At 44.8% G+C, this 15,789-nt stretch overlaps 1 protein-coding gene across 1 annotated transcript; it reads left to right on the plus strand.

The window, feature by feature from the left end:
- The first annotated feature begins 524 nt into the window (after positions 1–524).
- Positions 525–3,310, plus strand: LOC120764969 (uncharacterized). Its single transcript, XM_058423936.1, has 3 exons — positions 525–895; positions 1,646–2,528; positions 3,075–3,310. The coding sequence occupies exons 1-3, from the start codon at positions 755–757 to the stop codon at positions 3,308–3,310; spliced, it is 1,260 nt and encodes a 419-aa protein (XP_058279919.1). The 5' UTR covers positions 525–754.
- Positions 3,311–15,789: the final 12,479 nt, after the last annotated feature.

A 15,789-nucleotide genomic window follows, 5' to 3' on the forward strand; every position in this document is an offset into this window, starting at 1 on the left:
CAATTTTTGTACATGCCAAATAGCCCTGAATCATTGATAGGACGAGACTTATTGTCGATGTTACAGGCCAGAATTATTTTTGAAGGAGGTAGGGTCAAGTTAGAAATTCCGGAAGAAAATATTAGTAAAATGTTCATTATTAAGGAGGTAGAGCCCCAACCCATTACAGAAGAAATTGAGCAAGCTGTAGTTCCCTGGGTATGGGAAACTGGGACCCCCGGAAAGTCAAAGGCAGCACAGCCAGTAGTAGTAGAACTAAAAGAGGGGAAAGAACCAGTACAACTGAAGCAGTATGCAATCAACCTGAAGTCAGGCGAGAGGTAGCCCCAATTATTGATCAATACCTAAATTTAGGCATTTTGCAGGAGTGTGAGTCCGAATATAATACTCCTATTTTTCCAGTTAAAAAGCCTAATGGAAAGTATAGGTTAGTGCAGGATTTAAGAGCAATAAATGAGATAACCAAAGATATTCATCCCGTAGTTGCTAATCCTTATACCTGTTGACATCTGTATCAGAGAAATTTGAATGGTTTACCGTGATTGATTTAAAAGATGCCTTTTTCTGCATCCCACTGGCACTTGAAAGTAGGAAATATTTTGCATTCGAATGGGAAAATCCAGACACAGGACGAAGAAGGCAGCTGACTTGGAGCCGACTACCACAGGGATTCAAGAACTCCCCTACCATTTTTGGAAACCAACTAGCTCGGGAACTAGAAGAGTGGAAGACAACCCAGGTAACAGTACCAAGCATGTTCTATGTGGTTCTCCAATATGTGGATGATATTTTCCTAGCAGCTACAGAACGAGACATCTGCTCCCAATTAACCATAAGCCTTCTGAACATGCTGGGACAAGGAGGATATCGAGTTTCGCGAGACAAAGCACAGCTGGTAAGAACAGAGGTTGTCTATTTGGGGTGTGAAATCTCTAAGGGGGTGCGGAAATTGGGGACTAACCGCATAGCGGCTATCTGCGCCATACCCGTCCCCCGAAACCATCAGGAACTCCGATCTTTCCTCGGAATGGTGGGGTGGTGTCGGCTGTGGATTCTGAACTATGGACTGCTGGCACGGCCCCTATATGAGGCCCTCAAAGAAGTGCACTGGACTTGGGGACGTGCACAGGAAAAAGCCTTCCTAGAACTAAAGCAGGCCTTAAAGGAAGCCCCTGCGCTGGGATTGCCAGATTTGAGCAAAGATTTCCAGCTATATGTTACTGAAAGACACAGGTTGGCATTAGGGGTACTAACACAGAAAATAGGGCCAGGGAAGCGGCCTGTGGGGTATTTCTCTAAACAATTGGACACAGTTAGCTCCGGCTGGCCAGGATGCCTGCGAGCGGTAGCGGCAACGGTGCTGCTAATACAAGAAGCAAGGAAGCTGACTTTGGGAAGGAAGCTGGAAGTATATGTGCCCCATATGGTAATTGCAGTCTTAGAGCAAAAGGGAGGTCACTGGCTCTCATCCAGCCGTCTGTTGCAATATCAGGCATTGCTGCGGGAACAAGATGATATAGAACTGAAAATAACACCCCATTTAAACCCAGCAGAATTCCTCAGGTCAGAGCGAGAGGAAGGGGAACTTGTCCATGACTGTGTGGAGATAATTGAGCAGGTCTATGCAAGCAGAGAAGATTTGAAGGATGCACCGATCGATAGCCCAGACTGGGAGTTGTTCACCGACGGGTCCAGCTTTGTCGAGAACGGCACCAGGTATGCGGGTTATGCGGTAGTCACAACTCTTCAAGTAATAGAAGCAAAGGCTCTTCCCCCTGGAACCTCGGCTCAAAAAGCAGAAATTAGAGCCTTAACTCGAGCCCTCGAATTGAGCAAAGGAAAGAGGGTCAATGTTTGGACTGATTCAAAATATGCCTTTGGGGTGGTGCATGTACATGGAGCTCTGTGGAAAGAGCGGGGATTGTTAACGTCTCAAGGGTCAACAATAAAACATAGGGACGAGATCCTACTCCTGTTAGAGGCTGTAAGAGAACCCGAGGCAGTAGCAGTAATGCATGTGCCAGGACACCGAAGAGAAGATGGAAAGATATACCAAGGTAATCGATTGGCAGATAAAACGGCTAAAAGAGTAGCGAAGGAAATAAGGATTCAATCAGCTCTTATTCCAGCTAAGGGAAATCCGGCGGATTCCTACATGAAAGATGAGCCTCCATACCTACCAGATGACGTGAAGTTGGCCCACCTGGTGAAAGCTCAGAAGAATGACAAAGGGCGGTATGTAACAGCAACCGGGCAGGTAGTAGTACCTGCGAAGATAATGCGAGCAATCTTGGAGACTGAACATTACAAGTGCCACTGGGGAGCGGAGGCCTTGGTAAAATTTTTAAAGAATGAGGTAATCTCTAATCAGATGTTAACAATGGCAAAGCGGGTTAATGCAACCTGTCCCACTTGTGTGAAAAATAATCCCCTAGTGCGAAAACAGGTTCAGATGGGAGGGTTAAAGGTAGGCCCACAGCCCGGAGACTACTGGCAAATAGACTTTTCGGAGCTGCCTAAAGCCCAAGGTAATAAATACCTTTTAGTGTATGTATGTACCTTTTCAGGATGGCCGGAGGCATTTCCCTGTCGCACGAATCAGGCAAAGGAAGTGGTTAAAACCCTTTTGAAAGAGATAATCCCCCGGTTTGGAATCCCGTTAGGAATGTCATCAGATAGGGGACCGCATTTTGTGGCAGGAATCATTCAAGGTGTAGCCAAGGTGCTAGGGATTAGATGGGATTTACACACTCCTTGGAGACCGCAGTCTAGTGGCCAGGTAGAAAGGATGAATCAAACATTGAAAAATCAGTTGAAAAAGATTTGCCAGGAAGCCAAAGTTCAGTGGCCCCAAGCTCTGCCAATAGCATTATTTCGCATCCGAATAAAACCCAGGGAGAGGATAGGAGTCAGTCCGTATGAAGTATTGTATGGTAAAGCTTATCATGCTGCAACCTATCAGGGGGACCCCCATTTAACAGGAGACCAAGTATTATTAAATTATGTGTTATCTTTGAATAAGACTCTTGCAGCTGTACGGGGAGCCTTGCAGTGGAACCGCCCGCTACCACTAGAGAACCCAGTTCATGACATCTCGCCGGGAGACCATGTGTACGTGAGAAATTGGAGCGTGGAGCCTCTGAAGGAGTCATGGAATGGCCCCTACCAAGTGCTGATGACCACGTATACCTCCGTCAAGGTCGCTGGGATTGATAACTGGATACACTACACCAGGGTGAAGAAGGTACCGACGAGATGGGAGGTGCAGCCCATAACGGACACCCGGATGGTATTCCGAACAAAGCCCTGATCATCTTGATACTGATTGTTTGTCAGTTAGTAGCCTCAGCAGTTATAATTCATGTACCAGACCCTTTAGTCTTAGTACCGGAAAGTGGAAATGTTGAATTAACCTGTTTGTTTTCTGACAACCAGAAAGCTGGATCCCATGAATTAATGTGAGATGGAGAAAAGGCCTTGACATCGTAAGTAAAGGAATAATAACACTTTGGGATGACCATCAGCAATCAGGAAACACTACCTTAAGGATTCCTAAAATCACAACTTCTGGAGAAGGTAGATACACCTGTGTAGTATGGATAAAAGATAGTTTTGATTATGAGGATTTTGAGTTGGAAATTATAAATAAAAACTATACCAGTGCAGGTTCGGTAATAGTAGCACCCTTGAGAACAAGCCAGGATATTTGGTTGGGCCCGCCATTGAGAATTAGTTGTCAATACACCTTGAAGAATAATTGCAAAAGAAGAATAAGGATTAGCTGGTGGAAAGAGAGAGAGATGGAATGGGATCAATTGAAGGAAGGAAGTAGTGAGTGGAAGAAAGAGTCTAAAGGGGTCGGGTGGTATAATATCACATCTTTTGCTTCAACAACTATGGCAGGGAATTATCTGTGTATAGTTAAGTGTGGATTAGATGGAAGATTTGGACTTCGGGAAGTGGTCGCTAGAACAAACCCGGATCAGGGAATAGGAGCAACTGAAAGAACAATCTTAGCAGTAGAAAGAGAAAATATTGCTTTAAATTGTACAATATCCCAAAATTACACTGAGTATGGGTGGTGGCATGAAACAAGGATTAGGCCGGGATCAAAGTATAAAATCACAGCAGGGAAAAAGGAAATAGCATTGCAGATTACTAATGTACAGAAAGGGGATGACGAAGGAGAATATTGGTGTTGGATAGCCCGAGATAATTGGTGGGGTCACAGTCAGGTAACGTTAAGAGTAAGGGACATACGAGTTACCAGACAGGTCCCAGAGAGAAATCAAACCCTAAAAATAAGAGAAGGACAGGAAAATTTAATAGTAGGACTAATTCGAGACTTCGGAAGAATGCAAAATACAACTTCAATAACAGCCTGCCTGCCTCTTCCTCAAGCGGCTGGAGACCCGATCCCGTGGGGAATTATACCCATAAGGGAGATGCCAAGTGCCACCGCGAATGTGACCTGGAACTGTGAAATAGTGTCTAAGGAGATTTTAGACTGGGTAGAGGTTTGTATGTTACGAAGAAAGATTAGTAAGCAAAATTGTCAGCAAATACCAGGATATTATAGATGGATAGAGGATTCAAAATTGTCAGCAGATACCAGGATATTATGGGTGGATAGAGGATCCAAGCTTAAGGGAAATTGTTTGGTGATTGGAGAAGTGTCCGAGCCATGCGATAAGATCCGAGTTCGGAATAAGAGAAAGAAGATAGAAGAAGTATGTCAGAATACCACTGAGACAATGACAATGGAGGAGTGGAAAACAATCTGGGGACCTAGTCTGTTAGAAACTTATAGTTACCTAGGGAAAGTGAATTGGTGCATAGTGTGGGAAGGGAAAAAGAATCAAGATTTTGGGCAGAAGTCATTATTCAAAGAACAATATAGGAAAAAGGTGGAGATGATGGAGTTATGGAATTGTACACAGGTACTAACCTGTGACACTCCACCAGTGCAGATTGGACTTGAACCAGTGCGAGTGCTGTTGCAGTGGGGATGTGAATGTAGAGGATATAATCACACCCTTGCAAAGAAAGAAAAGGAGCCCTGGGATTGCAAGACGACCACGGTTAGGAGCCCAGGAAATTTAGTTTGGGTTATGGGACATGGATTATGGACTACACACATGCCCATAGATGGTGCAGTTACACAAATTACATTAGGGGTTCCTACCTTATGCCCATTCTGGAAAACTTCTAAGCTGCAAGAAAAGGAATTGGTAAGCAGAAAGAAAAGGGAGATAGAAGATGATGCTTCGATTCAGGAAGATTGGCATGAACCTGATGATGGAGTAAAAGTAGGATGGATGTTAGAATCACTGTTTGCCCCTATATCATCTTACAGAAACAGGGAGATGTTGTACCGATTATTAGGACAGACGGAGAGGCTTGCAGCTACAACTAAAAAAGGTTTTAGAGACTTGAATCTTCAGCTGCAAGCGACTACTAGAATGACATTACAGAATAGAATGGCATTAGATTTACTGCTACTTAAAGAACATGGGGTTTGTGGATACTTAAGAAACAGAGTAGACCATTGCTGCATGCACATCCCAAACGTGACGGAGAAAATAGAAAAAGATATAGATCAATTAGAACAAATAGAATCCAAAACAAAGGAAATACAAAAAGATGCTGAGCATAATTGGGTAGGAGCCCTGTTGAGCTCCTTAGGGATCCAGGTTTCCGGTTGGGTATCATCTATAGTACAATATGTAATAATGTTTGTAATTGTCATAATTGTAGTGATCATTGTATATAGATGTCTTTTAGGAATGATTCTGAAAGAAGGGGCTCACACCAAAAGGGTAATACAAGCAGTTACCCGAAGAGAAGTGATACAACCTCGTGTAGCTGAGACTCAAACCTAAGAAATTGAGCATCCTTGCAACGGAATTGAAGAATGCTCAAGAGGGGGGACTTGTTGGAAATTAGCCATGTTGCTAGGAGAAGTACAAGGAAAGAATGTGCTGACAAACGAAGCATGAGGAACGGACCAAGACGTCGCGGTTAGGTGCTCACGGTGGTCAAAGAAGAATAGAATTTATGGTGGGAGCCTTTGTGTAAATAGAGATAGGGAAGCAGGTGTTGTGGGAACGGGATATAGTCTATAGAAATTAGAAGATTAATGTTAAACTGAAATGTCATGTATAGCACGTACGTTGATGATGTAATCTGTAAGAAATAGTATAAAACCTGTAAGAAAATGCGGGTCGGTGGGATTCTGATTTGGGACGCTAGTCCCCGGGTCCCCGGGCCCGAATAAAGCACCGCATAAACTACTTTGTGGTTTGTGTTTCTCTTCGTTGGGCAACACTACCAGTACAAATTGGGCTTAAAGAGGGAGGACAGCCAGTAAGGGTTAAACAATACCCCCTAAAGAAAGAAGATATAGAAGAGGTTAGCCCAATTATTGAGAACTTTCTGCAGCTAGGACTACTGAGAGAGTGTCATTCTGATTTTAATACTCCTATTCTGCCAGTAAAGAAACCTGATGGGTCAGACAGATTAGTACAAGATTTAAGGGCTGTTAACAAGGTAACTGCCAATCCCTACACCTTGTTAACCCGTTTAACACCTGAACTAACTTGGTTTACTGTTCTAGATCTAAAGGATGCTTTCTTTTGCCTCCCTCTCCATGAAGCCAGCCAGAAAATTTTTGCATTTGAGTGGGAAAGCCCTAAAACTGGAAGAAAAACTCAGCTCACATGGTGTGTGTTACCGCAGGGGTACAAGAACTCCCCCACTATATTTGGGGAGCAGCTTGCCAAGGATTTAGAGTCCTGGGAACCTCCACCAGGAGAAGGACAGTTACTCCAGTATGTGGATGATCTCTTAATAGCCACTCGGCCCCAGGAGACATGCGTGGACTGGACAGTAAGTCTCCTAAACTTTCTAGGCCCGCAAGGGTATCGAGTATCCCAGAAGAAAGCCCAAATGGTGAGGCAAACAGTTATTTACCTGGGTTACAAAGTAAGTGCTGGACAAAGGACTTTGGGGCAGGATCGCAAGGAAGCAATATGCCAGACCCCAAAACCTCAGACAGTGAAAGAACTAAGAACCTTTTTAGGCATGACAGGGTGGTGCAGACTGTGGATTTATAACTATGGGTTGCTTGTTAAACCTCTGTATGCCTTGATCACGGAAGGGAGCAGAGATCTTCAGTGGACAAAAGATGCAACCTGAGCCTTCGACCAACTAAAGAAAGCCCTTAGGTCAGCTCCAGCCCTGGGACTTCCAAACGTGAGTAAACCATTTTTCCTGTTTTCTCATGAGAAGCAGGGGATTGCCTTGGGAATATTAGCACAGAACCTAGGCCTGTACCAGAGGGCAGTGGCCTATCTTTCCAAGCAACTGGACACAGCAGCTAAAGGATGGCCAGGGTGCCTCAGAGCAGTTGCAGCAGTAGCAGTAAACATCCAAGAGGCACGCAAATTCACCCTAGGCTGGAAGATGACTGTGCTAGTATCTCACACAATGTCTGCAGTCCTTGAGGCAAAAGGGGGACACTGGCTCTCCCCACAGAGATTTCTCAAGTACCAAGCCATACTGGTAGAACAAGATGATGTTGAAATTGTGGTAACTAACATTGTGAACCCAGCTTCCTTCCTCAGAGGGAGTATGGGAGAACCAGTGATCCATGATTGCCTGGAGACCATTGAAGCCACCTACTCAAGCCGCCCAGATCTGAAGGACTCCCCGCTTGAGGATGCTGAGACCTGGTTTACTGATGGAAGCAGCTATGTCGTCAGTGGAAGAAGGTATGCTGGGTATGCAGTTACCACAAGCAAAGAGGTAATAAAGTCTCGACCATTACCAACTAATACATCTGCACAGAAGGCTGAAATAATTGCCTTAATCTGAGCCCTAGAGCTGGCAAAAGGAAAAGAGATCAACATCTACACAGACCCAAGGTATGCATTCGGAGTGGTTCATGCTCACGGAGCCATCTGGAAGGAAAGAGGACTGCTGAATTCACAAGGCAAGAGTATTAAACATGCACAAGAGATACTGAGGCTATTAGATGCCGTACAGCTACCTGAGTAAGTAGCCATAATGCACATCAAGGCACACCAAAAAGTGTGCTCTGAATTGGAAGAAGGGAATATGCTGGCAGACAGAGAGGCAAAAGACGCAGCAAAAGGTGAAGTACCTGATAAGGCTGTTGAGGCAGCATTGATTCCAGATGGAAAAATTTCTATTGGAGGTAAGCCAATGTACAATAAGAAAGATAAGAAACTTATCAAGGTAGAAAAGGCAAGTTATAACCAGGAAGGATGGGCTGTAACAGAAGAAGGGAAACTTGTAGCACCCTCCTATTTGTTGTGGTCATTAGTACAGAGGGAACATGAGAAAACACACTGGGGAATAGATGCCCTGTATAACCATTTGAAAGAAAGAATCATGGCCAGGAAATTGCAGGGCATAGTTGTTGTAGTGTGTTAATTTGGTTTATATTGCATTTCATTTTTATATTGGATTTTGTAATGTTTCTTCTGTTCCTTGGAAACTGTATCACGTGGTTTGTCCCTGCTCGGCCCTGCCCATCCTCCCACACTGGAATGTAACCCAACTCTGTTCCACTCCCACCTTGTCCCTGATTGGGTAGTGGCTTGTCCCTGCCTCTAGCCCCTGCCCTCTGGCTAAAAGCCCTGGGAGGAGGGGGGAGGAGGCGCGGTCTCTTTTGCAAGGGGACGGGGACGCAGCTCTGGACTCAAAAGGGGCGGGACCCCAAAATAAAGCCATAATTCCCCCCAGACAAAGAGCAGACTTTTTCCTTTTGCTATCGAAGAACACCTGTTCTCTCTAAAGAACCGCAACACACAGTGATACAAGTAACTCGTCAGTGTAGTCTTTGCCTCCAAACTAACCCTAAAAATACCCCAAAGCCCAAAGTGGGACAAATTGGGAAAGGTTGTGGACCTGGGCAACAATGGCAAATTGATTTTACAGAACGGCCCAGGAAGGAAGGGTATAGTTACCTATTGGTGTTAACTGATACCTTTTCAAGATGGCCAGAAGCCTTTCCTGCCAGGACAGCTAAGGCCCGAGAAGTGACCAAAGCGCTGTTGCAGGAGATAATACCACAATTTGGAGTTCCAGCCACCATATCCTCAGATAGGGGATCACACTTTGTCACCCTGTTTTTTCTGAGTTTTTTAAAGCCTTTTGATTGTTCATAAAATGGAGTCAGACCTTTTAGCTACTGCACAGTATTAGGCGCAGTTTTCACTTTTTCTCACACATATAACATAAACAAATCCTTTGTTTTTCATTCTCTGTCCTTTGTTTGCATATTTCTAACCTGAAAACAATTTTAACTGACGGCTGGTCTGGCCAGTTGGCTGAGGGGTAGAAACTCCAGAAGCCATTCTTCAGCCAGACCCACAAATGTATAAAAAGTAAGAAATAAACAGGCAGAGAGGCTCTCCGCCTGGTTCTCCGTCTTGGCTCAGCCTTGAGCTGGCTCGGAGGAACTCTCTGCCCTGCGAAATCCCTTGTCTCTCGTGTGATTGCTTTGCGTATCCCGATCACAACACTTTATTTCGAAAATTGTGCAGCAAATAAGTCACCACCTGGGAATAGACTGGGAATTGCACACCCCATACCACCCTCAATCTAGTGGCCAGGTGGAAAAGATGAACCATTTGTTTAAACAGCAAATTGTGAGCTTGGGGCAAGAAGCAAATTTGCCCTGGCCCCAGGCTCTCCCATTGGCCTTGTTGTGAATTCGGACAAAACCAAGGGCAAAAGAGAAACGAAGCCCTTTTGAAATATTGTATGGAAGGCCATATGCAGTTCAAGGGGGAACAGCATCCATTCAAGTAGGGGAAGAAACCCTACATGGATATATGGTGACCCTAAATAAACAACTTAGAGAAATTGAGAAATATGTGGCTGGAACTCAAAACAGAGAACTAGATGGGCCAGTACATGATGTACAACCTGGGGATTGGGTGTATGTTAAGTCTTTTGCAGAAAAAACCTTAGAACCACAGTGGGAAGGACCATTCCAGGTGCTCCTCACTACCTTCACTGCAATCAAGATCAAAGAACAGAAGGCCTGGATCCATCACTCCCAAGTGAAGAAAGCCCCAGAGGGAATTTGGAAGGTCACACCAGGCGATAACAAACTGAAGCTGAGGCTCACTCGGAACAATGAATAAATGGACTAATAGTTGTTATGGACATTATTTGGAAAGTTGTAACTGTTGTAGTAATTACCTTAGCCATAACAAGAGTCAATGCAATACCATGTATCTATATTGTGACTGGGATATACCGGTGCCGAGGAAGCGCTTATGATCCTTACTCTTGTAAGGCTTTAAACAAGATACTAAAAGTCACAAATGCAAGCTTGTGGGAAGGAAGAAATGTTTGGGGATGTAAGTAGGCATTCATATAGGATGGGTTCCACGAGGCTTACCATCCACCCATGAAACTCATCAGGGTTAGTCCTGAATGCTGTGATAAATGCTTGAGTAAATGTCCAGAGTTTAGCCTCAAAATAGAAGGGTGTGCAAAAAGGAGGTATGACATTGACTTTAACATCACTCCGGTATGTACTGAGTACCATAAGAACTAGACCAAAATTACTCCACCAGTGCCAAAAAAGGCTGTGATCACCCAGATGCCAGCTATTCCAGAAGTAGAGGAACAAATAACTCCTGTAGTTGCCAAAATTGGGCCATATGCTATTAAGAAGACAGGAGTTCAGAAGCTGATAGTTAACCCAAAGTGGTCTTGAAAACGAGTAGAAATGGGAGTACAAGTAAATGCTTCACACGTTTGGCCAGAATGTGCCCCATTTCTCAGGAACTCCTTTATGGACTGGACTACTTGGCTTCAAAAAAGTATGCCTCCCAATTTTAGGAACAAGAGGGATCTCACGGGATTGCTGAGAACAGGACTGGGAGTGCTGAACACAATAGATTCAGAAGTGCTGTTGAATAAATTAACCACAATAGGGAGCGATTTAGTCAAACTACAACAACCTTTGCAATCCTCTCTACTAGCACTAGGTAACAATCACTGGAAATTGACCAAGATATTACCAGAATGGGAAGACACAGAGGAGCGAGATCATGAAGTAATAATTAACACACTAGGCACAGCTAGTGAAAACATCTCGTTGGCCCTAGGCTGTACTCAGGCACAACTGTGGATGCAATCAGTGGCTGCCGCAGTTATCAGGGAAGGTGGAGAAGGAATATTCCCTGCTGAAATTCACAAAATTGTCTGGGATAATGCCTCTGATATGGAGAGGGAACTTCAGTCCTGGTGGGTGTTGGTCAATTTCACCTATAACCCTGTGACTAGTGTAGTGACAGCCTTTGTTTTAACTATACACGATGCCTCAGTGGACTTAATACACCCAATAGTCCCCTTAGGATTAAACCACGAGGGAACTGTATTGTACCCTTCTGAACACAGAATGTGGGCACGAGAAATTAAAGGAAAGTGGCAAACTATTAATCTCGAGCCCTGTACTGTGAGGAGATAACTAGGATACATATGTGAAGGGACATCAGAGTGTCTTGGTTTTGAAAGACAGTTGTCTGCCAGGGAAAACTAGAGCCTCCCTTGGAATGGAGAATGTAACCCCCCTTCCCTCCAAATTATTATAATTTTGCAATTAGGGGCTCTCAGGCAAAGATATGGGAAATAGGAGTAACAGTTCTTTTCTAGGAATATTAAGAAAAAAAAAAAAAAAAAGGAAAATACAAATACTCTGGGGCCTGTAACTCGCACCAGTGCCACATGGGAACTGTTCCTCCTCATCTCCTCCCTCATCTCCTCGCTGAGTTCCTTAACCATGGCAGAGACCTGAGCCTGCATTGGGCCACTGATCATACTCTCGTAATTTCTGAGCTTGTTGGCTACTTAACCCACTGTCTCAGTTGTTATCGGCATTAATGGTTGCAATGAATGTGGTGTACTGAGATGGTCCTAGAGTTGCCAGATTCCACAACATTTGCCCTGTGCACCTGACCTTGTCGGGGTCATTATCATGCTGTCCACCCCTCCCAAAGAGTACCTCCAATACTGCCACTTCTCTCAGCTGTTGGATCCCTTCCTCAAGGGTCTTCCAGCGCATTCTATGATGGTGCTCCTGCATTCTGTCTCTGTGGACAAACCTCTCCCATACACTCATTAAAAGCCGCTCCCAAAGGGAAAGGGGCCCTGGCTCCCTTACGAATACCTGATTCACACCTGAGTCCTGGGTCAAGGGTCCCAAATTCCTTGCCTCACTACTATCTAGTTGCACGCCTGTACCTATAAGGTCCCAGACCCGAAGTAACCAGGCTGTATAAGCCTCATGTCCCCGCCGTGCAAGATATTTTTGCAGATTATGGAGACTTTCATATGTCAGGAACCCAGTGATGATCTCAACCTCTGGCTCCCCTTCAGGTTGTGAGGGCCCTCTTTTCTTATCCTTGTTGCCTGAGTGCTCTGATTTCACCTTATACTTCTTTGTTTCCACAGAGGCAACTGCTGCTGGCTCTGGCTGCCCCTGTGGTTCAGCTGGAACCTGGACGGTTGTAATGTCCGTGGATTCCATTGCTGCACCATCGGACTCTCCTTTGTCAGGGTAGGGGGAGGGTTTCCCACCAGCTGGGGCTAATGAGGCTACTACAGGGGGAATGTTCTCCCTCAGCATCTGGCCCATCTCACGCATCTCCTTCACCCAATCTGGGTGGTTTATTTCTGAGGCAGGCTGTGGGGCAGGGTCAGGCTATGGGGCAGTATCCTTATTCTCTGGGGTAGTGTTGAGGGTTAAGTCTCCTGGAGAATTTTTTCCCCCTCCCAAGTTGCTAGGAGACTAAGTGCTGAGTGCTTAACCTGGACAAAAGAACTGATAACTTAGTTTTTGGGGGAGGGAGAAAAGCTCCCGGAGAGAGCTGAGGGTGGGGGGATCTCGCGGCTTTTCTTTTTCTTTTTCCGGGGGGGAGCAGGGATCGGGCCACGGCTGGCTGCTGGAGTCCACGGTTAACGAAGGAGTCTGGTCCTGGGAATTCTATCATCTGTTGGAGTGCCCAGGAATTCGGAGTTTCTTTGCTGTCCTGCTGGATTTTGGGTGAGACTGGGTCCCGCCGCTGCGGCTTCTCCGGCACTGCCACCTCTGCCTGCCAAGGACACCCCCTGCCTGCGGAGGACAGTCCACCGCGCCTGGCTTCCAGCCATCGGCGCCGGGGCTTCCACCGTTTGCCCTCGGGGTTCTTGGTTCTGTTCTACTATTGTTATAATTGCTGTTGGTTTTTTTGTCTGTCCTGTTATATTTACTAGTAAAGGACTGTTATTCCTTTTCCCCATAGCTCTGACTGAAAAGTTTTACTTTTGATTTTCCAAATTATAATAACACGGAGGGAAGGATTCAAATTCCTCATTTCCTAGAGAAGCCTGCCTCTCCATAGCAGACACCTGTCTTTTCAAAACCAAGACAGGTAGGTATCATGGTGGTTATCCAGGTCAATCTCCCCTTATCTCTAAATGCTAAACAGAACAGGCATACCAGCAACACCAACTGCTGTAGGATATCATTAGCATTCAGAGATTTAAACCCTTCAAAAACTGTTGGGGTAGACCCAAAGAGCTGGGTGAAGGGTTGGGAAAAATTTTCCCCCCAATGTCATTTCCTCACAGTAGGTACCATTGTTACAGTAACCCCAAAAACACACAGTTAGTGCATGATAGCCTTGAATCCATGTGCCTGCCTTTCAGAGGAAATTAAAGATCCACAAATTCCTCACCTTGTTAACCCATATAGCAAACTGGATGACAGCCACAGTAGCTTTATAGGGCCCATGTTTAGATAAGGGCCCGCAAATGGGAGAAATACAGCCATCACCACATGCCACCCGAACCAGGGTAAGCCAGATGACATGATATCAAGTACACAAGAGCGTGGGCACTTAAGAACTGTTATTCCTTTTTTCTCTCAATGCCCTCGTGCCACACATTGGGCACCAAAATCTGTCTTGGTTTTGAAAGACAGTTGTCTGCCAGGGAAAACTAGAGCCTCCCTTGGAATGGAGAATGTAAACCCCCTTCCCTCAAAATTATTATAATTTTGCAATTAGGGGTGCTCAGGCCAAGATATGGGAATAGGAGTAACAGTTCTTTACTAGGAATATTTAAAAAAAAAAAAAAAAAAAAAAAAGGAAAATACAAATATAGTAGTACAAAAAAATAAGCAAGGAAGCAAACAAAGATCCTGGAAAAAACCATGACCGAGTCAGGGATACGACCTGGAACCTTGGTGGTCAGGGTGTTGGAAACAGTCCAAATAAGTCCTCCTGGAGTAACGGATGTGGTTCTGTGGAGTGAAGATGGTCCTGTAGAAAGTCCAGTGGTGACGAGATGGGTCCAGTCTTCCTCCAGGAATCCAGTGGAGAAACAGGATACCTTGTGTCCTTCAGTCCCAGTTTTTATCTAGCTAGGAACAGCTGGCTCCTCCCCCACTGTGTGGAGCATCTCACAATGGGATGGTGTAATGTGTCATGTCATTGGTGGGCCCTAATGGCCCACTATCAGAATATGTCCCCCTGGAGGATGGAGGGGTGGTGAAAGAGACAAGAAACACTGCACCACCTGGTTTTAATGGCTGGGCCATTATCAGAAGGCATCCTCCTCCCTCCTCCCTGGAGTAAGGAGGATAACACATCTTCCAAAAAATGTCTTTCAACAGATGAAACAGAATACACTTTTTTAGGTTACATAATCCAATACATAGAGGGTGACAAAGACACTTGTTTGGACACAGACCAAAGTATTTGTCAAACTGAAATGCATCCAGGCAAACAGACAACTTCACTTGTGTATATAGGACAAGGTTGTGTCTGTCTTAGGACACCATGCCCCATCATAATGATAGACAACCAAATTGTGAATGAGAGTAAATTCAATTTGTGTGTTTGCAATTTTGTTACAATTAAGGGATGTGATTTTTCCTATTGAGTACCCGTAATATCGCATCAATATATAAAGGCCAAGCTAGCCACTGTGCAGAAGATACTGCCTGTGCCCATAGGAATGAATTTGACTTTAGTTGCTCAATTGTTGAAACATCATGAATAAAGAGAAAACTTAAAAGAAATTAGAGATGAAGGGAAAAAGACATTAATTACAATACACCATGACACAGAGACCATCAAAAGGGTTTTTAAAAGACTTGAGGAACATTTGTCTCATCATTGGTGGGATGTGATTTTTGGGTGGTCACCGACAGCAACTGGTATACTGAATGCCTTAATCCACCCTCTAGTTGTGTTGCTTATTTTAGTCAGCATAAGTTTAGTGTTATCTGTTGTAATACTTGTTTGGAATTGGAGGATGCTACGACGAGTGGCAGCTTTAACATCACTGTCAAAGGCGTATGGCTTGGTCTTGAGAGACACTAGCTGCACAGCTTGGATAGATGAGGGAGACTCTGTATACTTGGTTTGAAAGACAGGTATCTGCTAGGGAGGGGCGGGGCCTCTCTAGGAATGGGGGAATTCCAATCCCCTCCCCTCAAGTTATTATAATTTAGAAAATTAAAGGAGTTTATTCAGGCAGAGGTATGGGGAAAGGAATAACAGTTCTTTACTAGTAAATATAACAGGACAAACAAACAACAACAACAACAGCAATAATAATAATAAACAGAACCAAGATCCTCGAGGGGCTTTGTTTCACAGGCCTGGGGCAGTCTGATCTCTTGGGCCCCTCCCCAAGAGCACCAAGCTGGAATGGTGGGACACTCCGGGGCTGATGTCTGGAAACGGCGGGTTGTCC

The sequence above is a fragment of the Hirundo rustica genome, chromosome W (assembly GCF_015227805.2).
Source record: "Hirundo rustica isolate bHirRus1 chromosome W, bHirRus1.pri.v3, whole genome shotgun sequence".
Lineage (NCBI taxonomy): Eukaryota > Metazoa > Chordata > Aves > Passeriformes > Hirundinidae > Hirundo > Hirundo rustica.

What these genes read in the sequence shown, in the direction of transcription:
- LOC120764969 (XM_058423936.1), top strand. Translation starts at nt 755, where the DNA reads ATGTTCTATGTGGTTCTCCAATATGTGGATGATATTTTCCTAGCAGCT. An exon ending in CGCGAGACAAAGCACAGCTG is followed by an intron (nt 896 to 1,645) that starts GTAAGAACAGAG and finishes GAAGATTTGAAG; the next exon opens with GATGCACCGATCGATAGCCC. An exon ending in GGAGCTGCCTAAAGCCCAAG is followed by an intron (nt 2,529 to 3,074) that starts GTAATAAATACC and finishes CGCTACCACTAG; the next exon opens with AGAACCCAGTTCATGACATC.